Genomic DNA, 23,636 nt, shown 5'->3' with positions numbered 1-23,636 from the left:
AAGAGTGGGACACGACTGAGCAAATGAACTGAACTGAGCCCATAGGTGATCAGAATTATACTAAGTACTGTGTGAAATGCAATAAAAATGAGCCCTTTCACCAAAACATTTGATGAAAAATACAAATCTCAAATATATACAGGTAATTTTTTAAGAAAAGGAAGGAAATTTACATGAAAACCTTTTTTGGTTTTGTCTAACTTATAGTTAATTTACTAAGTATTTTGTAGAATTTATTTCTTCATTTTTCCAGAATTTTAAATGCAACCTTTTTGACCTAGGGTTTGGTAAACATAATAGGGAAGAGTTATGTAACAGTTTAGATGAATTCATTTCTAAGATCTGTAGTGTTCCGTCCGCCATAGAGGTTTCTACTTTGTGCCCTTGAGAACTGGCCTTGTAGCAACTCCTGTTTCTGTAGGTTATTGGCAAATATACCCAGTGATTATTTGCTGCTCTAAAATAGGGTCTTAAAGCAATGAGAGTCCTTTGAGATAGTGGATAAAAGCAGTTTCCAAAAGAAAAAAAAAACACATTTATTACATGATATAATGCATTTTAAAGTGACTGTCTTTCTCAATGTTAAGTACACAGAGCACTTAATAAATTGGCTGTTTTTAATTTGCTAAACTTTGTGATAACCTTGTATTTATTTGGATTATTTGTAAAGAGGTGAACAGTATTAATATATGGATTCACTGTGTAGCATTCTTAGGAGTTATTAAAAAATGTTGTGTCTTTGATTCAGTGCTTTAACGTTTTTCTTGAATAGAAAAAATATTGTGTGTTAGAAATACAGAAAGTAACACAGAAAACAAATACAGCAAAATACAGAAAAGTATAAAAAAAAATTGTACTCCCATCAGCCAACAGCAAGAACTGTGAACATTTCTATATATGTACTTTCAGTGTCCCTGGAGTGTGTGTAGGCATAATTGAAATCATATTTATGATTTTAAGTTACATTTATTATAGATTCACAATGTGCACATTTTGTGGTGTTGTAACATCTAAAGTATAAGCTAATTTATTTAATCATTCCCCTGAAAGTGAAAGTCGTTCAGTCGTGTCTGACTCTTTGTGACTTACAGTCTATGGAATTCTTTAGGCCATAATACTGGTGTGGGTAGCCTTTCCATTCTCCAGGGGATCTTCCCAACCCAGGAATCAAACCCAGGTCTCCCACATTGCAGTTAGATTCTTTACCAGCTGAGCCACAAGGGAAGCCCAAGAATACTGGGGTGGGTAGCCTATACCTTCTCCAGAGGATCTTCCCGACCCAGGAATCAAACCTGGGTCTCCTGCATTGCAGGTGGATTCTTTGCCAACTGAGCTATCAGGAACATGTTATGAAATTGTTTTCTGATAAATTGTACCAGTTTATATTTGAACTGAACAGCATGTGACGATGCCTATATTTCAGTAGAAAATTGTTGTTGTTTATTCACTAATCATGTCTGACTCTTCTGCAACCCCATGGACTGTAGCCGTCCAGGAGCCTCAGGCTCTCAGAGAAGCCTGGCAGGCTACAGTCCATGGGGTTTCAAACGTGTCAGACCTGACTTCGCAACTAAACAACAACAACAGAGGGCAGTGTGAGTTGAAAAGGCAACTTCAGTAGGCCTCCAGCTACTTCTTAGACTTTTCCCATCCACCCAACCTATCACACTCATTTTTCTCTAACAACTCCTAGTCTTTGTACTGTAGTGCCTGTCCTGTCCCGCCTCTCTTTATTGTCCATCTGTCTAATTTTTCCTTCTTAATCTTTGTTTCAATCTTTTCTCCTCTGTCTTTTCCTGTATGGGAGGCCTACCCAGCCAGAACAACAGAGCAGAGCAGTCTATTTTCTGCTGGCAGGGTCACTCAAGAGAGAAAGGTGGCTGAGACAGTTAAGCTTAGGTATTACCAAATTTACCAAACTGATAAATCAGTTTACCTCCCCAGAGATGAATCCAAAGGAAGACATCAGGGGTGAGGGAAGTTTCTTCATAACTCTCAGTATTTATAGTAACCTTGCCACATTCTTAGTGATTAAAAAACATATATTAGCATATGTTCAATGCCTTAAAAAATTTTTTTTCTGAGAACATGAATAATACAACTTACAGCTCAGTAAATAATAACCCACTTAAAAATTGGGTAGAGGATGTGAATAGACATTTCTCCAAAGACACAAATGACCAATAAATACATGGAAAGATGCTCAACATCATTAGCCGTCAGGGAAATGCAAATCAAAACTATGTATACTACTTCATATCTGTAGATAAAGAAATTGTAGCCTTGTATGTTGCTGGTAAGAGTGTAAAATGGTACGCCCTCTGTGGAAAAAATAGGATGCCTTCTCAGTAACTTAAACATCAAATTAGCATATGACTCATAATTCCCCTCCTAGGTACACATTGAAAAGAACTGAAAACAGATGTTAAAAAACAACCCGAAAGCTTATATAGGAATGTTTGTAGCAACATTATCCATAATAGCCAGATAGTAGACACAACCCAAATATCCATCAACTGATGAATAGATAAAGTGGTAAACCAATATAATGGAATGTTATTTGGCAATAAAAGAAATGCAGTATTGATAATATGCTACAACATGGATATGCCTTGAAAATATTATGCTAAGTGAAAGATGATAGTTATGAAAACCACATATTATATGACTCTCTTGATATGAAATATTCAGAATGGATTGATCATAGAGAAAGAAAGTAGACCAGTGGTTGCCTAGAGCTGGCTGGGTGAGCTGAGAGAATGGGAAGTGACTACTAATGGGTACGTGGGTATTGGGGAGCAAGGAGGTTCTTTTTGGAATGATGAAAATGTTCCAAAATTTATTGTGACATATGTGCACAACTTTGTGACTATACTGAAAACGGTTGACTTACACATTTTAAATGTGTAAATTCTGTGGTATGTGAGTGATATCTCAATAAAGCTATCATTTAAAAGCTCAGTTGGAAAAAAAATGCATGTTTATCATAGAGAATGTATAAAACATAGAGAAGTACAAAAAGGAAAAAACTGTTAGAATTAAAAATTTTCCTGTTTCCATTTTTATGATAAGATAAAAGCAAATGCTGCTGCTGCTGCTGCTGCTGCTAAGTCGCTTCAGTTGCGTCCAACTCTTTGCGACCCCATAGATGGGAGCCCACCGAGCTCCTCTGTCCCTGGGATTCTCCAGGCAAGAATACTGGAGTGGGTTGCCATTTCCTTCTCCCAAAAGAAAATAGCATAAGCTTATTCAAGATCATCATGAACACTGCCATAAAACAACTTTCTGCTATGGGATTTCGGTGCTCAAATTTCTTTTTATAATCACCTGGTAAAATTAATAAGTAACGTCTTTGGAGCAACATTATAGCATGTTGTAAAAACAAAGGTTTCTCAGTAGAGAAAACTGGTGGGAAAGCTGAGTCTTAAGGTGCTCATGGTAAATAGATATGCTGAACTCGAAGGAACCTGTGTTATCACAGTGAATACCAAATTCAGGTTATGAATAAACATTTAATTTTTGCAGAGCAGCATCATACATCATATTAAATTAATGTTAATATTATTGGTGTTTTTATTGCTTGTATTAATTTTAAATTTTGTTTTGGTTTAATAATTGTATTGGAGTTATAAACACATAATTCTGTTTTTACATCTTTTAATTTTAAGTAAAAATAATTTGTCAGTTCATAAGGACTATCATAATTATTTCTTTTAATAGCCATTCAAGAGGAATAATGGCATAAATAGTTAGAATTAAAAGGGCCCATGATTTTATTGCTGAAGAAATTAAGGCTCAGAGGGGTTTCTTGTTCAGGCTTTTCAAACAAGTTTAGGGCTTGGTTAGAATTCAGATTTCAGTATTTGTAGCCTAATTTTTTTTCTCATATGCTTTTATCACTTTTTTCTTTTGACTTATTCTCAATTATTATTGCCTTCTTTTGTGATTTCTTTCTTTCATACATGCTTTGTCACCTCAAATAGAACACTTTTGGACACAATTACACCTCAGTTCTTTTTGTCCTATGCTCCTCTTCAGCCCGCCCCACCCGGCTCCACCCGCAGTGTACACTGCACTGAGCCTGGTGTTAGATACTTAGTTGGCTCTCGGTAGATGTTAATAAAGGGTTTTAACTTTGCCTTCTGGGAGCCATAGAAACTTGGCCTTCAAAATTCAAGCTTGGGCCAGAGTGCAAACCTTTGGAAGTCTTGTTCTAATATGGAGCAAATAAAGTAACACTTTTTCCGTAAAATATTGATTTGGGGTTTTGTTTTTTTTCTCTGGTCACACTGAACCAGCCCTCTCAGCAATGAGAGCAAGGAGTCCTAACCACTGGCCACCAGAGAATTCTCTTAATTCAATTCTTAGCTTTGTAGAAGGTATCCTACCCTCTGTTGTTGATGGATCATTGCAAAGTTGTAGGTTTTTTAAAATATTGCTAAGTTGGACATCTTCCTTTTAGTAACTAGAAGAACATGTACTAAAATGATTCAGGTGCAAATGTTTTTGTGGTTAAAACATCTTCACAATTGGCAATTCTTATGAAATAAAAATGTAAACAGTAATCCTGTGGCACTATTATTATGACTTTGTTGTCCCCCCCTTCCCCCACCCCATAGCCTCTTCCCTCTCCTGCTTTTACCTCCTTATTCTAATTCTCTTTCTAGACCTTCTGACCATTCTTCTGGGTCTGACTTTGAACTAACTTTGGGCCAAGGAAACTCAGTAGTAGTCAGGGTGATATCCTGTAATTCATCCAATATTTTATACCCATCATTCAAATTCTCAAACTATATTGCTACTTTCACTTGGACCTCTGAGATTACTCTATGATATTAGCCTTTTACTTTTAAATTTTCAGGAGATCCCTATTAGTAAAATAATATATTTTCTTAATTTCAGCAAGGTCATAATTTTTATTGGAACCAGTTTTATTCCATTTATTTCTTAGGTTTCATTTTGTCTTTTAAATGAGCATGGAAATGTCTTTTATGTTTTTCTTTAGTGGAGAAATCCAGTCAAGAATGTGAGAAGATGAAACTTTCAAGTAAAATTGTTGTTGAAAAAAAAGGAAATTCTAGATTAAAATAAATTTGACCTTGGTCTGGTTCCATTTGTCTTATCTCTATATTTGAAAGGAACTTAAAACAATTCTTCTGTATGTTCTTTGAATAGTTAAACCTTATCCTTTAATTTACGTAGCATAAAATGAAGGATTTGTAATTACAGACTCAAAATTTTCTGGATCAGAAAATAGAGTGGGCCCATTTAATTGAATCTTTGCTTTTTGTTCTAATTCATGCTTCTTCTTTTTTTTTTTTTTTTCAGATTTGCTGAATTGCCCTTATATTTAATCTTTCAATGACAAAAGTGCTCTTTTAGAGTTTCCCTTCTATTTCTGTTTCCTACCAGATAATATTTGTGGGGTCTTTTTTGTTAAATAAAGTTTAAATATTGAGTGATGTAACCATTTTTTCTAAGTTTATTTCCTTAGGTAAGAGGTAGTAAAAAAGAGATGTTGGTGTTCTAGTTCAATTGAACAGTCATTATTTAGCACCTGTTAATGTGCCTTGGGCTTTGCTATGTTAAGTGTTGCAAAAGAAGTAATACATTCTCTTACTTCAGGCACTTGGATTCTACCTTGGGAAATAATATACTTGCATTGGAATAGCTTGTGAAAAAGCCCTAAAGCAATAAGTAAGCAAATTTGAGGCAGCGCCCACTAGATGGGGGTCCCCAACCCTATTAGGAATCAGGCCATACAGCAGGAGGTGAGTGGGTGAGTAAAAAGCTTCATCTGTATTTACAGCCACATCCCATCGCCCACGTTACTGTCTGAGCTCCACCTCCTGTAATTAGATTCTCATAGGAATGAGAACCCTACTGTGAATATGCATGTGAGGGATCTAGGTTGTGAACTCCTTATGAGAATCTAATGCCTGATGATCTGAAGTGGAGCTGAGGCGGTGATGCTAGTGCTGGGAAGTGACTGCAGATACAGATTCATTAGCAAAGAGGTTAACGGCAGAGACCATAATAATCAATTGTTTGCAGGCCCATCAAAATTCTGTCAATGAGTTAGTGGCAAGTGACAATTAAGCCACATCTGGTAGCAGGCTCTAAGTCAGAATCCAACGCTTATTTCAGTCCATGTATGGTCCACCCTTTATTTTATATACCACTTCCATCCATTTCTTTTTCCCACACTGCACACATGTCTCACACAGTTTTGGGAAGCCTGCAATATAACCTTCACCAAAATGAGTGAAAAACAAATGTTGCTGGAGAGCTTCTTTGAAAAGGGGGAAAGACCCAATGATGACACAGCAGAAGACTCTAAGACTGCCAACAAAAAGAAAGCTGCATTTTAAAGAAAATACCAAGAGTCCTACTTAAGTTATGGGTTCATTGCAACAAGTGATTCACATTCTCCAAGCCTGCTTTTTATAATACGTGGCGACTGACTATCAATGAAGTCATGAAACCTTCACAACTGCTTTGCCACATGGAGACGAAGCACCCTGCATTACAGGACAAGCCTTTGGAGATTTTCCAAAGGAAAAAGTGTGAACATGAAGAACAGAAGCAATTATTGAAGGCCACCACTTCATCAAACGTGTCTGCACTAAGAGCATCGTTCTTAGTGGCTAACTGCGTTACTGAAGCTAAGAAACCCTTTCCTGTTGGTGAAGAGTTGATCCTGCTTGCTGCTTAGGACATTTGTCATGAACTTTTAGAAGAAACTGCAGCTCACAAGACGGCACGTGTTCCTCCTTTGGCTGGCACCATAACTAGACAAACTGATGAAATAGCAGAGGATGTTGAGTCATAATTATCAGAGGATTAATGAGTCACTGTGGTACACAATCCAGGTTGACAACAAGGCAACAATGCTTGTTTTTGTGCATATATTTTTCAGGAGGATGTACGTGAGGATATGTTACATAAACCTTTGTTGCCAGCCAACACCACAGCTGCAGAACTATTCAAGTCTTTGAATGATTACATATCAGGAAATTGGTGATACATGGAATTGGTCATTCCATGTCAGTATATACAGACAGAGCTACTGCCATGACTAAAACTTTCTGGTTATACTACTCAGGTAACCAAGAGGTTGCTTCTGAATGTGATCCTATGCACTGTGTCATCCATGCAGAAATGCTGGTTAGCTGAAAAATGTCACCTGAACATAACAACGTTTTGCAGGGTGTGAATAAAATGATTACATTTAAGTACATGCCCTTAATTCACGTCTGTTAGCACAGCTCAGTGAGGTGGACACAAGAGCACGCACGTCTTCTCACACACAAAAGTGAGGTGTCTTTATAAAGGAAGATCACTGGCCAGAGGTTTTGAGTTACAAGAGCTACTCCAGAGATTTCTTTTAGAACAGTCACCACTGGCAGTATATTTCAGTGACACAGAATGGGTGGCAAAACTTGATTACTTGTGTGACATAGTCAGCCTGCTCAAAGAACTCACTCTGTCACTCCAGGGGAGAACGACAGCTGTGTTCAAGTCAGCAGATACAGTGGCTGCATTCGAAGCCAGACTGGAATTATGGGAGCGATGAGTGAACAATTGGAATTTTTGATGTTTTGAACATTTAAAGAGATGTTGAAAGAGACTGAGCCAGGGCCTTCTTTGTCCCAACTGGACGTATTATTACCTGTCTCAGCTTTCAAAAGAGTTTGAGCATTACTCCCCTACCACGAAAGACCCCTGGGCTGGAAAGGAATGGATGCCTAGTGAATCAGTTTTGTCCATTGTAGAAGAGGATCAGCTACTTGAGATCGCAAATGTGGTGGCCTTAAAAGTAGGTTTAAGTCACCTTCAAATCTTCACATGTTCTAGATCAAAGTCAAGACGGAATATCCTGAGATTTCCACAAAAGCCCTGAAAAGCCTGCTTATATTTCTACCATCCTGTTTTTGTGAAGCAGAGTTTTCTGCAGGGACAGCAACCAAAACAAAATCACAGAGTAGACTGGACATAAGCAACACAGTTCAGGTGTCACTGTCTCCCATCAGCCCCAGGTGGGACCGTCTAGTTGCAGGAAAACAAGCTCAGGGCTCCCACTGATTCGTATTGTGGTGAGTTGTATGATCATTTCATGATGTATCACAGTGTAATAATAGAAATTCAGTGCACAGTAAATGTACTTGATTCATCCTGAAACCAACCCCCTCACCCCCACCCGTGGAAAAATTATCTTCCATGAAACCAGTCCCTGATGCCTAAAAGGCTACACTAGATCTTTTAATAAATACAGTGTTTACTTCGTTTAAAAAAAAAAAAAAAGGTCTTTGTAAATGTTTTAGCATAGATCCAGTGTAAGCTGTCTCCATCTATGACTGGACTTCTCTAAGGACAAAGAATAAATTTGTATTATATGTATTTTAAGTTATGTTAGAGTTTCTTTTCCTCCTCCTCCTAATTTGTCCCAGCTTTTCCTCTTCAACAGCTTAGCTCAGATTCTACCTTGTGTGTCGTCACCAGAGGCAGCACAGACTCTGGACAGCTGTTTGACCTGATAAGTACTTATCAGTGCTTTGGCTTGCTCACGCATAAAATAGAGGTGCTAATAATAACTACCTAAGAAGATTGTTGTGAAGCTAAATGAATCAGTATATACAGGGCACTGAGTAAGTACCGTATGAATATTTGCTTTTATTCTCACACTCTGTTGTTACGGTTATTCCTCACAATAAGTGTAATCATTTTGTGAAGGCATGTATTTGAACCTAAATACTTTTTGGAATTTTATGTTTTTTTAAATTATGCTTCATAACATCTATTTTAACATACAAATAGTTCCCACCTCAATTTTTGGAGTCAGTTGATGGGAAGGATTGGGGGCAGGAGGAGAAGGGGACGACAGAGGATGAGATGGTTGGATGGTATCACCGACTCGATGGACATGAGTTTGAGTGAACTCCGGGAGGTGGTGATGGACAGGGAGGCCTGGCGTGCTGCAGTTCATGGGGTTGCAAAGAGTCAGACATGACTGAGCGACTGAACTGAACTGATGTTATCAGGAAATGTTCGCTTATCATCCTATGAATTTACAGATCCCTGGTTAACTTTTTTCCCCTTGTTTTCTCTTTTTCTGTTAAGTATTTATTCATTATGTCTGACTATGTACGTTATACACATGTGCTCTCCACTAGCCTATAAGTTCTTCTCAAGGAAGTATTTTGTCTCTATAATAAGGACAAATGTAACAATTATTCATCACAATATCATGCATCTTGCTATCATTAGAATTTCATAATTAGTCCATCAAACATTTTAATGTTGTGATTCAAGTATAAATCATAGCTGGAAGTGCCATCCAACATTATTTCTACTCAGTAGTTTGGATGATATCCTGTAATCTACCCACTGTTTCATACTTGGGCTTCCCTGGTGGCTCAGTTGGTAAAGAATCTGCCTGCAATGTGGGAGACCTGGATTTGATCCCTGGGTTGGGAAGATCCGCTGGAGGAGGGCATGGCAACCCACTCCAATATTCTTGCCTGGAGAATCCCCATGGACAGAGGAGCCTGGCGGGCTGCAATCCATGGGGTCACAAAGAGTCGCACACAACTGAGCGACTAAGCACATTAAAAATCTGCTAAATACTTAATTGTTCTCAGGATTCCCAATACCAAGCTTACACACTGAAGGAGAATGTTCATTCAACAGACAATTCTTGAGTGGTTTCTTTGCATCTAGCACTAGCCTAGGCACTAGAAAGATGTTTAAAAAGTGGCAGTATATGGTAATTAACAGGGCATATTCCAGATTCACATAGATCTCGGTTCAAATCTCAGTCCTGCTTATTTCTTGCTGTATAAACTTTGCGCAAGTTCTCATTTCCCTTTATGTTTCCATGAGAATGAAATGAAAAATAGAAGGATTTCCATGAGAATGAATTAAGGTAAGATACATAAAGTGTTAGTGTAATACCTGGCATTCATGAAATGTTGATAAAAAATCACATATAATCAGCAGCTATTTTAGGACAACAGAAGAGGGACAGTTATCCAGTAGACTTGGGTTTTAACTGCCACACTGGGACAGAAAAGGGGGCCTTAAGTCCAAGCCAAGGAACCTGAACAGGGCATTGGAGCCGAGAGCTACACATGCAGCCAGGACCCTGAAGACCTCAGTTCTCCAGTGATAGATTTAGGGGAAGGGGGTCTCTGCCTAGTAGCAAAGAGATGAGGAGTTTTTCTGTCTCTCCCTTCATAACTCTGTTGGAAAGTGGCTGCTGCTTTTTGTGTTGGTAATCATGAGTCTATTAACTCTGAAGTTTGAGGTTCATATTAATGCTTTCCTCAGTTAAGAATTAATACAATAATTGGCCCTGACTGGTAATATAACCAGGGATACCAGGCAAAAGCTAAAGCAGTCTGAAAGAGATGGTCCTTAAATCTGCCTATGCAAGATCCCTACAGAGCAGCTTGTCCAAAATCACAGAATAATTCACCACGATCAAGAGTCGACAGAAACAACAAACAATAGATTCAGGTTCCTAAGAATGAGTAGTTTCTTTATAATTATATACTTAAAATATTTTAATAAAATTAATAAAATGGGATAAAAAGGAAAAAGGTGCTATCAAAAAGTTAAAGATATTTAAGTAGTACTGTATGACTTCTAAAAATAAAAATCACAAAAATAAACTAAGCAACAAATTTTATACAGTTGAAGAAAGCAGTAGTTCACTGGATGATATGTGAAGTTTGATTTGGAATTCAAGCCCCCAATCTCAATACAAAAATATAAAGAGAAATTATAAAAGAGTCAGTGATGTGGTCATACAGTAAAGAAATCTAATGTACATCAAACAGTAATTTTTTTCTTTTTTAATTGAAGGATAATTGCTTTACACAATTTTGCTTTTGCCAAATCTCAACGTGAGTCAGTCGTAGGTATACATATATCCCCTTCCTCTTGAACCTCCCTCCCATCTCCCTCCCCATCCCACCCCTCTAGGTCGTTGCAAGATTACCTTCTATGCATAAATAAAATCCATGTTTGTTGTATTCTCTCTTAGAATCATTACCTTCACATTCTACAATAATCGCACATTTGTTTTTCTTGATTTTCTTTTTATATTCTTTTAGTTGTGTTATATAGGGCTTCTCTGGTAGCTCAGCTGGTAAAGAATCTGCCTGCAATGCAGGAGACCCCGGTTCAGTTCCTAGCTCAGGAAGATCCGCTGGAGAAGGAATGGGCTACCTACTCCAGTATTCTTGGGTTTCCCTGGTGGCTCAGACTAAAGTATCCGGCTGCAATGCAAGAGACCAGGGTTCAATCCCTGAGTTGGGAAGATCCCCTGGAGAAGGGAATAGTACCCAACTCCAGTATTCTGGCCTGGAGAATTCCATGAACTGTATAGTCCACGGGGTTGCAAAGAGTCAGACATGATGGAGCCACTTTCACTTTCATTTGGGCTTCCCTGCTAGCTCAGTGGGTGAGAATCCACCTACAATGCAGGAGACCCCAGTTCAATTCCTAGGTCAAGAAGATCTGCTGGAGAAGGGATAGGCTACCCACTCCAGTATTCTTGGGCTTCCCTTGTGGCTCAGCTGGTAAAGAATCTGTTATATAATTTGTTGTGTTTTTGTTATTTTTTAATGTATTTTTCAATTGAAGCATAGTTGATTTACAGTGTGTTAATTTTTTCTGTATAGCAGAGTGGCTTAGTTATACACATATATACATTCTTTTTTTGTATTCTTTTCTGTTATGGTTTATCCCAAGATATTAAATATAGTTCCCTGTGCTATACAATAAGACCTTGTTGTGTATCCATTTTATATGTAATTTTTTGCAGCTGTGTCTTTTGCTATATTTTTATCTACCTTCTTAAGACCTGTTTTCTATGACTTTTCAATTTATTAAGAGTAAATTCCTTACTGTGAGATAGAGCTTTTTATTCTTATTAAGTAAAACATTCTAGCTTACCTTTGTACATATTATCATATAGAAATTATTTAGAAAGGTTACTATGTAGGCATCTTCAGTTCAGTTCAGTCACTCTGCCGTGTCCGACTCTTTCTGACCCCATGGACTGCAGCACACCAGGCCTCCTGTCCATCACCAGCTCCCTGAGTTTACTCAAACTCATGTCCATTGAATCAGTGATGCCATCCAACCATCTCATCCTCTGTCGTCCCCCTCTCCTGCCTTCAGTCTTGCCCAGCATCAGGGTCTTCTCAGATGAGTCATTTCTTCTCATCAGGTGGCCAAAGTATTGGAGTTACAGCTTCAGCATCAGTCCTTCCAATGAATATTCAGGACTGATTTCCTTTAGGATGGACTGGTGGATCTCCTTGCTGTCCAGGGAACTCTCAAGAGTCTCCTCCAGCACCACAGTTCAAAAGCATCAATTCTTCAACACTCAACTTTATTTATAGTCCAACTGTCACATCCATACATGACTACTGGAAAAACTATAGCTTTGACTAGGTGAACCTTTGTTGGCAAAGTAATGTCTCTGCTTTTTAATATGCTGTCTAGGTTGGTCATAACTTTTCTTCCAAGGAGCAAGCATCTTTTAATTTCATAGCTGCAGTTACCATCTGCAGTGATTTTGGAGCCCAAAAAAATAAAGTCTGCCACTGTTTCCCCATCTATTTGCCATGAAGTGATGGGACCAGATGCCATGATCTTAGTTGTCTGAATGTTGAGTTTTAAGCCAGCTTTTTCACTCTCCTCTTTCACTTCATCAGGAGGCTCTTTAGTTCTTCACTTTCTGCCATAAGGGTGGTGTCATCTGCATATCTGAGGTTATTGATATTTCTCCTGGCAATCTTGATTCCAGCTTGTGCTTCATCCAGCCCAGTGTTTCTCATGATGTACTCTGCATATAAGTTAAATACGCAGGGTGACAGTATACAGCCTTGACATACTCCTTTCCCTATGTGGAACCAGGCATCTTACTTATTACAATTACTATTCAACATTTCTTAAGTACCAGGAGTATTTTGAATATGGGAAAGTACCCAAAAAGGGGGACAACATGATCCTGAAAATAGGATATAACCAAGTACTTACAAATTAATTTTAAAAGCTTTTAGTATCTATTTCTTTCACTAGGTATTTACCTTGTTAAATTATAGTAATAATAATGTCTGTACTCAGGAAATGCTAACCGAATAACTAGTATTAGCAAGAATCATGAATGGAGTGGTTCACTGTGAGCCGTGACTTTGGCCATGGTGGCACTGTCAGTGCAGTGTAATGGAGAGCAACGTGGTCTAATAGAAATGAATGTGAGCCGTATATAGAATTCTCTTTTCTAGTAACCACATTAGAAAAGTGAAAAGATGAGATGAGTTTTTTAAAATTTATTTTTAAAAGGTGAGATTAATTTTAATAGAGTTTATTTAATCCATTAGATCAAAATGTTATTTTAGCATGTAATAAACATTTAACATTATTAAAGGTCTATTATTTGACATTCTTGCCATTCCCAATAAGTCTTTGAAATATGGTGTTTATTTTACAAGTACAGCACATCTCAATTTGGACACATTTTTTAATTGGCAATGTTTGATCTATATTTAAATTTCCTAAAATTTAGGTGAAAAAGCAGATTCACATACCCAGTTTACTCCAAACATGCATAATTTTTTCAATAATTGAATCAACAACTTTCAGAATTTAAATGAACTGAAATTAAAGTAAAAATTGAGTCTCAGTCTCACTGTTCATATTTCAAGTACTCAGGAGCCATATGTAGTTAGTGGCTACCATTGGTTAACAGAGATGCAGAATATAGCTAACAACTGAAACTGTCAGCTAAAGAACCCTGAATCAAGCGTATTATTTTAGCTAAATTTTAATGTGAAGGGAATGATATAAATTAGCAAAAATTATTTTATTGATATTATAGGGATAACATTTTAAGTGAAGTTTATGTCTGAGTTTATGTTATGATGCATATGGTCTGCATCATTTTCAGAAAAGCTGTGGAGATAATTGCAAACTTATCTACTACTCAGTTTGTGGTCTTCGGGTTGAGATTCTGTTATTTCCTAGAAACTGCCTTATTGCTGTGACTGGTGCTCATTAGTGGGGTATGAAATCTGCCTAGTGGACCTTGAGTAGCATTTAAAGAAAATAAGAAATAGTATTGAACAGAATGGAGAATGTATCACAGTGCTTCATATGTGTGTAGTCTAACCTTTGCTTCAGTTTTTTAATTTTTTCGTGTATATTTTGTATGTACATGATCTCAATGAAAAAATGAATTGTTAATTTGGGGCTGCAAAATTTTTGAGAATTGTTTTTCTGGGGCATGCTTTTGATTCCTGATATACTAAATGTTTCCTACAGGTACATATGTCTAAACAAAACATTAATCACAGAAAACTGTAGGTTTAGTAATGAGGTATAAGTAGTATTAGAACACATCAAGTGAGTAAGGTGGCAAAACATAAAGTGATATGTAGTTACCTTCATAGACCCAACGTAGGCTTGGAGTGAATTTCTTCCTCAATTCTGAGTTATTACGAGTAGGCAGATTTGAATTTATGGTTAATAGAATATGTTATTGATTTGGTAATTTGTCTTCTAAATTTTGGTTTGACTATAAGTCATCAAATTTAAACTTGGGGTTGCATCTTAATTTTTAAGAAGAATCTTGGCTTCTTGCAGAGGTAAAAGTGTAGTGTTTAGGCCTCATTTACATGAATTACAGAAAAATGGCACTCAAAATCTTCTTAAAGCATTTTAATAAAAAGAATAATGTTATATATTTAACCATTCCTATAAATTAATATTTTAATTTTAATTACACTTAATATTTAGTCTAGCCAGATAATCCATTGCTGCTGCTGCTGCTGCTGCCGCCAAGTCACTTCAGTCGTGTCCGACTCTGTGCGACCCCATGGACAGCAGCCTACCAGGCTCCTCCATCCATGGGATTTTCCAAGCAACAGTACTGGAGTGGGGTGCCATTGCCTTCTCCCAGATAATCCATTAAGATGTATCAAAAAATGAAGTCAAATAAATTTAAATGTTTTTAAAGGAAGTCAGGGGCTTCCCTGGTGATTCAGATAGCCAAAAAAAAAAATGAAGTCAAATCATACCTGGGAGTGAGATTGGTTTTTTTTTTTTTTTTGACAAAATGTAGATTTGTTAGTCTATTTATTTAAAGCTGCTTCCTCAGAATTTTTTTTTTCAAGTTTTATGTAAGCCTCATGAATAGATTTCTCAAAATTCTTCAGCATGGAGTCAACATGTCAAATAACTTTTATGCAGTGTCCATATTTGGTATGCTTTTTTGCCACAAGAGGCTGAAAACTTGGGCAGCACTTACTATCATGCTTTAAAAAGGCAAAAACTGGCAAAAATTATGCCCAAGTCAGTGCTATGCGGTCACTATACTGTGCCACTGTTTCTTTTGTGAGAATTGGTGCAGTCATAGAGACTCTTACATAATAGACATACAATTTAGATACAGCAAATAACTTAGATTGCCATTTCAGCTGTACTTCTAACTTCCAACGTTGCTGTTAGTCGCTAAGTCGTGTCCAACTCTTTAGCGACCCCATGGACTATAGCCCACCAGTCTCCTCTGTCTATGGGATTTCCCAGGCAAGAATACTGGAGTGGGTTACCATTTTCTTCTCCAGGGCATCTTCCCAGCATGGGGATTGAACCCTCATCTCCTTCATTGGCAAGCAGTTCTTTACCACTAAACCACTAGGAAAGCCAGTGTAATATTAGGGCATATTTTAAAGTACTGTGTGTTAACTGAGGCTTCTTGCTATGATTTTCTCTTGGCTAAATGCTTTTATATAGTGCAATATAGGTGTACCTGAATATCAACTTTTTGAAATGCTGTCAGTGTAGCATTGAGGGAAAGGGAAGAGGAGAAAGAAGAGACAAAAATAACACTTTAATTTATAACTGTTTCTAAAAGCAGTAGGAATGTACTAATTTGACATCCCATTAAGAATATTATCCTACTGCTTAAAGTGTTCCAAATGAAATTTGTTAGAAATGAAGATAGACGCCAAATATTATATAATAGGTTCCTTTACCTCTCAGAATATGGGCAGAGGAGTATATAGGAATACGTGTGCCTTTCTGCTTTTCAGAGGAAAACTGTAGAAAATAAGTCCTGTACTCCTTCATGTATACGTATGTACGTATATACACTGCAGAAAACTGTATTTGGGAGAAACTCTGTGCATGAATGCTGCAGAGGTATACATTATATCTTACAGAATGTAGAAGTCAAGGAAGACAAATGGAGTGACTTCTGCGCCAAGCCACAAAGAATTGGTCAGTGTCTAATAATAATTACAGAACATTCATACTTGAAAGTATTAGTATTAGAAAATAGTTTACAAAGTGGGCTTTTGAGAATTCAACTAATTACATCATCACAAAATAATAGGAGGCAAAATGTCTTTAGGCCCAAAGAAATAAGACATACTTTACTGGTAATAGATATTCAACATAAATAGTATATTAGTATATACATCTTTTTTTTTTTTTTTTTTTAAGTTCTCAGCAGAAGAAGGTGGGCTAGATAAGAAATTGTATATTGTGTGAATCCAGCAGTTCCCAGGGAAAGAGAGAACTTCCAGGAACTTGAGCTTCTTGGTTGTTAGAAGTGTATCCTCTGTTGTAGGGTGAGATTCTTCTCTGAGGTATACCACAGCTGGAGTGAAATATTAACTTGCTTTTGCCCATTGTCCATAGAGCATAATGAACAAGTGCAGCCTCAGGATCACAACCATTCCATGTTCTATTTCTAAACTTATTAGCTGACCTTTGACGAGATTATGAGACTTGGTTTCTTCATTAGTATGAAGTGAAGTTAAGTGAAGTCGCTCAGTCGTGTCCGACTCTTTTCGACCCCATGGACTGTAGCCTATCAGGCTCTTCCGTCCATGGGATTTTCCAGGCAAGAGTGCTGGAGTGGATTGCCATTTCCTTCTCCAGGGGATCTTCCCAACCCAGGGGTCGAACCCAGGTCTCCTGCATTGCAGGCAGATGCTTTACCATCTGAGCCACCAGATCAGATCAGATCAGATCAGTTGCTCAGTCGTGTCTGACTCTTTGCGACCCCATGAATCGCAGCACGCCAGGCCTCCCTGTCCATCACCAACTCCCGGAATTCACTCAGACTCACGTCCATCGAGTCAGTGATGCCATCCATCCTCTGTCATCCCCTTCTCCTCTTGCCCCCAATAACTCCCAGCATCAGAGTCTTTTCCAATAAGTCAACTCTTCGCATGAGGTGGCCAAAGTACTGGAGCTTCAGCTTCAGCATCATTCCTTCCAAAGAAATCCCAGGGAAGCCTATAATAGGACTAAAAATTAGCTATGTGCTGGAGAAATTGTGAGAATTGAATAGAGTGTTGGTCTGAACAGTTTAACTGGCACATGATGCTCGATAAAGTTGCAAAATGTGATTTGTAATTTTATACTCAACAAGGAGCCTTAATCACTAATTTCTAGATATCTTTATCATCTGAAATGGTTTATAGAAGAGATAGTTAAAAGTTCCAGGAGCTTGCTGAGATATCCCTATCATAAATTAATACTGCGGCATTCTCAAATGATGCTGCTTAGTGTTAGTCTGTTATTAGGAACCTAATAATTTTCAGGAGGTTTAGAAAAGCACTGTTTCTGAACCTTAAGCCACTCGAATAAACCTGTTACTATGCCCATCTGTGAAATTTTGGGGGCAGTATTTAATGGCTGACTTTCTTGAACATTTACTGTGGGCCAGGTACTCTGCTTACATGCTTTATCTGCCATGTCATCTAAGCCTCACAAATGACTCTTCGAGGTAGGTATTACAGTTCTTCACTTTTACAAAGAGAAAATTAAAGCTTGGAGATGCTAGGTAATTTGCCTAAGGTCACATACACAGTTTGTTAAATGGCAGAGCCAGAAATTGAACCTTGGTCTGCCTGTGTTCTTAGACGTTATTTATGCTGAACTGCATAGGATTCAAATCAGGAAGACCTGGTTTCAGATTCAATTCCACTTATTTCTAGGAATAAATATGATTTTAATCAAGATATTTTTGCCTTTCCGAGCCCCAGAGTCTTCATCTCAAACACAGTATGAATACCTCCATGTAGGCTTGTTTGGAGGATTAGAAATAAGATACATGAAGTGCCTGGCACAGCTTCTAACACATGACAGAGACTCAGCGAGAGGTGACTGGTATTATTTGGGGCTCTCTAGATTGCTTTCTGCCTTCCGCCTTGGCAAGAAATCTCTGTGTCTCTTTCAGATAAAAATAAAACCTTTATGCTTTCAACCACAGATACATGACAGAAAATAACTTGATTGTTTACATTAGAAAACAGCTGAGGCTGTTGACAGTTTTAAGAACTGACATTTCTCTTACAGAGCCACATAAATTTTTCACTATTTTTACTTTTATTGTGGTAAAAATATATGACCAAAAATAAGCCATTTTAACCATTTTTGAGTATGCGGTTCAGTGGCACTGTTGTGTAACTGTCACCACTCTCTCTTTCCAGATCTTGTCCGTCATTCTAAGCAAAATCTCTGGAACCATTAAGCTGTAACTTCCTCCCTTGCCCTCAGACCCTGTAATCTAGTTTCTGTCTCTATGCGTTTGCCTATTACGAGTATTACATATAAGTGAGATCATGTAGTATTTATACTTTTGCATCAGGCTTACTGTTTTTAAGGTTCATCCATGATGTGGCATGTATCAGAATTTTATTCCTTTTTATGGTTGAATAACATTCTATTGTATAAATACATCGCATTTTGCTTATCTCTTCATCCATCATAGGACACCATATTAGCCACATGCACTTTTAAGCTCTTATTAGAATTTGGATTTTCTCATGATAGAGATCTGAAAATACTTTATTAATCACGTTTCAATTAAAAATTATACTCTAGTTTGAATTCATTTTAGGTCTAAACTAAGTTATTCTTAGTCAAGTTAAATCATTTTACTTTTTATATTATGTATCTGTTAATGAAGAAATATAGTATATATTTTAAGGAAAATGATACCAGCCAGATTTAGATATTTTTTATATTGGATAAGCAGTACATTTATTCTGAATCAGATAAAATATTCCAGTTGTAAGATAATTGAAAGCATGTGATACAGTCAGTGTAGAGCTCATGTTTTGTTTTATACTTTGTTTTTCTGTTTTTCAAAAAAAATTAAATATGATATTTATTTACTGTGTATATTTACTGTTTCTAAAGAGCAAATAGCTTTTCTGTTTATTAATTTGAAGAATTTACAAAATTCTTACCACAATGTTTTTCTCAAAATTGCTGAATTATATTTGATTCAAACCCAAAGCAAAACTTGGCAAGCATAAAATACCTAAATCTGGCTGGCATCATTTTTCTTAAAATATGATATACTTTTGGATGAGAAGAAGGGAAAAAAACGTGACTGATACAGGGCTTAAAGTCTGTTTTGTATGTCTTTAAAATGTTACAAGGATTCTTGGGGTAGATTTACATTTTTTCCAAGTCTAAACTAAGTAGCCTAGAGTTAATCATGGTTCTCTCTTTTTTTAAACTGAATAAAATAAATTTGCTGACAATTCTAAAGAACTTTTCAGCGCTTATTTTTAGAAAGTAAAGTATGTAATGAGAATATATGCTACCTGAATTTTCCCCCATATACTTTTTAAAAATTTTATTTTAAAACTGTTCTTAAATGTTTTCATTTGTAAATATTGCTGCTGCTTGGCCATATAAGGACTTACACAAGGACTTACACTTAACTTTCACTTGTCTCTTAAGTGTGCAGGGGTAAGATGAATGATTGGTTTTAGCAGACAACCTTACTTAACCAATAATTTCTTTCATCAAGGAGGTGGTTCCAGCATGTTGCACCATTAGAATATCTTGAGAACTTCAAAAAATACATCAATAGTTAGGCTTAGTCCTCAGAAATTTTGATTTCATAGGTCTACAATAGAAATTTGACAGGCTCCACAGGTAATAAACATGCACCCAGGATTTAGAGCCATTGTATTCAAGCAGGAACCAGGTGAGGTGGGGTAGGGTTGTGAGAAAAGTAGATATAGTAGGAGTGAGCCTTTGTCATTTCTGTCTCTTCCATATTTGCAGTAAAACAGTCCAGGAGAAGAGGAAAATCAAAGATCACTGAAAATCCAGAGTTCAAAAAAATAAACTAGATTTTTCTTTTTGTCATTGTAGACATTGAAGGACTTTAATGAAACTTAAACGGTTCAACAAAAGATGCTCTAATGGATGACAGCGAAACTCCTGCATATAATCTGCAGATAGAACCACAAGATGGATGTCATCCTGGTGACGGCGTGGAAAGTAAAGTAACATGCTTGCCTTCTGCATCAGATGAAAATGAAAATCAGCTTGATGGGGACGGGCTTGAGCTTCTGACCAGCAGTGGCAGTGCGATGGGCAAACCTGAAGTGTTGGAGCAGGACAGTCTGAACAATAATGAAAGCTGCACACCAAGCTGTGAGGTGGCTGCAAGCGAGAACTCGGAAGACATTTCTTGTGAAAGCCCCAAAGACGGGCAGGCCTTCTTGAGAAAGGACCACAAGATACCTGGAAGCAGAAGTCCAAGAAGCAAAAGAGGCACTGTAAAGAAGATACCACAAGGTATTTTATTTTAATTATTATTTTTAACTAAAATAAACAGTCTTCCCATCCCATACTGTGTGTATTGTCCTGCTTCTTGCTTTTCTTCTCAATATGTTCCAGAGCTAGTTCTGTGATCGCACGTACAAACCACAGCTGTGTGGTATGCCATGTATGTGACATGTGTCTCTATAGTGTTCATTGTGTGGGTGTACCATGAAGTATTTAACCACTTTCTGGCTATTCCCAGTATTCTATAATAAATGTGTTGAAGGTGGCATTTTTTGTACATGTCTTCTCACTAGATGGTTTTAATGTATGTATGTATATATATATAGCCTTTTACTATATCTATTAGACCATTTTCTACCAATATCAGCATTAAAAATTTCCTTCCATTGTCACTTTGGCTTTCATTTCTAACCAGTGATTTTATGGGCTAGTCCAGTCTTACACAGCTTTTTTGGATCTTTACATCTCACTCCATTAATGTATATTAATATACATCATATAACAATGTTGAGTAAGACATCTAGCTTTATGTTACTTTGGTTACAGAGTATTTTTCATCTGGCATATAATTTAGCAGTTAAAATTTGGAGCTATGGACTTTTTTTGCCTGAATCATAAGGCACCCTTGCGAAAAGGCAGCCTCTGGTTATTTTTTGATCAGAACCATGTGGGTCTAGAGAGTTCTGGATACCTTATTATGGGACACCTTAGTGTAGCACCACTTTACATACGGCCTGTGTGAGGCTCTGGAGAACAAAATGGGCTGTCTCATCTGCTCTCCTACTTCTTTGGCTGGTTGAGAAATATGGCCATTCTATCCATATCCTGTTTTTTATTTGTATTTGTTTATTTGGAGTAAAATATGAAACTTTTCAGTTTCTACAAATCCTTGTTTATTCAGTAGGGCAATTTGACAACTTTTTACTGTAACTCATCATTTGGCTTTCCAATTAATGGATCCCTTTTTCTTTGCTTTTTCTTAGTAGACGTAAAGCAAAAAAAATTTTGATGAGAGATTTGAAAGCATTTTCTTAAAAGACCTAAGTGTAAACCCATGACATATACAGCGCTATTTGTATGTAAATTGATTCACTCTGTAAACATAAGTCAAAAGTTATTTGTTCCTTTCTAATGTGACTTTGTGATGCTTTTAAGAACTGAGACCTAGTTGCGTATGTGTAACAATCGGTCATAGCTTCAAGATTGATGGCTCTTTTTATTTCTTCCATGATCTTATTCCAGTTACCCTAGGTGTGATTATATAATTTCAAGTTATTTAGTACTTATTATCCAGTGAGCAGATATGTGTGGAATTAGTATTCCTAATGCATTTGAAACATATGATTTACAAAACTTAGGGACACTTTTTATACAGATTATTTTTTAAATTATTTTATATACCTTTAATAAAATGAGTTTAAGATTGTGAGAAAACTGAATTATGAGTTGTAAAACCTAAGTTCAAATCTTATTACTTCTGGTTCTTGGTCACTTGGTGAGTCTTAACTATTCTGTATTTTAGTTTCCACATCTGTGTAATGATGATGTTCATCTCCATATATCTATAAAATTCCTTTTTGAGCTGTGAATTTCTCAGATTTCTGAATCAAGATGGTACAGTCTAAACTCAATTAAAACTTGGTAATTCCTCTCTAGTGTATCTGTTGAGTTTTTCATGTGTAAGCAATATACTGGTACATTTTTGTTTTTAAATGTCATCTTTAACTGGGGTACTGCAAAAGCCCTCTGCAAACATTTCTTCCATCTTATGTTTTGCCAATCCATTCTGCATGTTAGGATTAAAAAGGCAGAGAGTTTATAGTTAGAGATCTAGACATGAGCATATTTACTCTTTTCACTATTTAATTCCAAGAGTCTACATAAATAAAGTCTCACAGTTTTGCAGATAAGTACTTTTCTAATAATAGAATAGCTTCTCAAATGTGATTTGAAAGACATATAGAACATGATGTTCAACCCCAAACCAGAAGTAAGTTTTTTATAGCTGGGTGCCCTCTCAACAGTTGTTTTTTAGAAACAGACATTAAGGTGAATTTATGTACTACTATGCTTACAGGTGGTGCTAGTGGTAAAGAACCCCCCTGCCAGTGCAGGAGACCTGAGAGACGTGGGTTCAGCGCCTGGGTCGGGAAGATCCCCTGGAGGAGGGCATAGCAGCCCACTCCAGTATTCTCGCCTTTAGAATCCCATGGACAGAGGAGCCTAGCAGGCTACAGTCCACGGGGACTCAACAGACATGACTGAAGTGATTTAGCACACATGCATACATTATGCTTAATTTGTAGTTAATTTTTCATGTATCCAGTAGCTAGTACTAGGGGAAAAAAAATTGGAGTAGAAGTATTAGGAGACGTCATTATTTGCTGGTTTTCTGAAGGCCACATTTCTGTAAACATGCTAAAACCTGGAACTTGTCCCCAGGAAAATCCAGTTGTCATTATATTACGAGAATTTTTTTTTCCTTAAGAAAATGGAATCCCCTTGATATAGTCAACTAAACAGGGTTTCAACCTGCATTCCATCAAATTTTCCCTGTGGCTAAATCTGGTGAAGCTTTAGGTAAATATCCTAAAAACAAGTGAAAATCAATATATTTTTTATTTTTTATTGAATTATAGTTAAAACCAATAAATTTTTAACAGCTTGATTGAGATATAATTCACATACCATATAATTCACTCATATAATAAAGTATGCAATTCAGTGCTTTTTAGTATATTCAGAAAGCCATGCAGTCATTACCATGGTCAGTTTTAGACAGTTCAGTTTATTTTCATTACCACAAAAAGAAACCCCGTACCTATTAACAGTCATTCCATTTACTCTGCCCTGAAACAGCCTATAGGAGCTCTCATGGGCATTCATTTGTTAAATTCCCCTGGAGTTTCATGAAGTTCATTTCTTGAAGTACTTTTTCAGATCTGTTATATATAAAATCTAAGTGTTAAGTTTAGGTTACTCAGAGAGTTGTGTGCCCTAAGTGAGCCTTTAAT

General features: G+C 36.9%; 1 protein-coding gene across 3 annotated transcripts in view; it reads left to right on the top strand.

Moving 5' to 3' along the window:
* The window catches only part of CNST (consortin, connexin sorting protein), a 98,535-nt gene that overhangs the window by 11,286 nt on the left and 63,613 nt on the right, over nucleotides 1–23,636 (top strand). Inside the window, exons 2-3 of one of the 3 annotated variants that reach the window (XM_061382442.1) lie at nucleotides 8,503–8,648; nucleotides 20,203–20,631. In XM_061382442.1, the coding sequence (XP_061238426.1) occupies nucleotides 20,253–20,631 (379 nt within the window). In that variant the 5' untranslated portion in view covers nucleotides 8,503–8,648; nucleotides 20,203–20,252. Of the gene's footprint in view, nucleotides 1–8,467; nucleotides 8,649–20,202; nucleotides 20,632–23,636 lie in introns of all 3 variants that reach the window. The other 2 variants (XM_061382443.1, XM_061382441.1) reach the window with 2 other exon arrangements.

Source organism: Bos javanicus, chromosome 16 (genome assembly GCF_032452875.1).
Source record: "Bos javanicus breed banteng chromosome 16, ARS-OSU_banteng_1.0, whole genome shotgun sequence".
NCBI lineage: Eukaryota > Metazoa > Chordata > Mammalia > Artiodactyla > Bovidae > Bos > Bos javanicus.
Note: the sequence above shows the minus strand (reverse complement) of the source record. Positions and strands in the feature narration are given on the sequence as shown.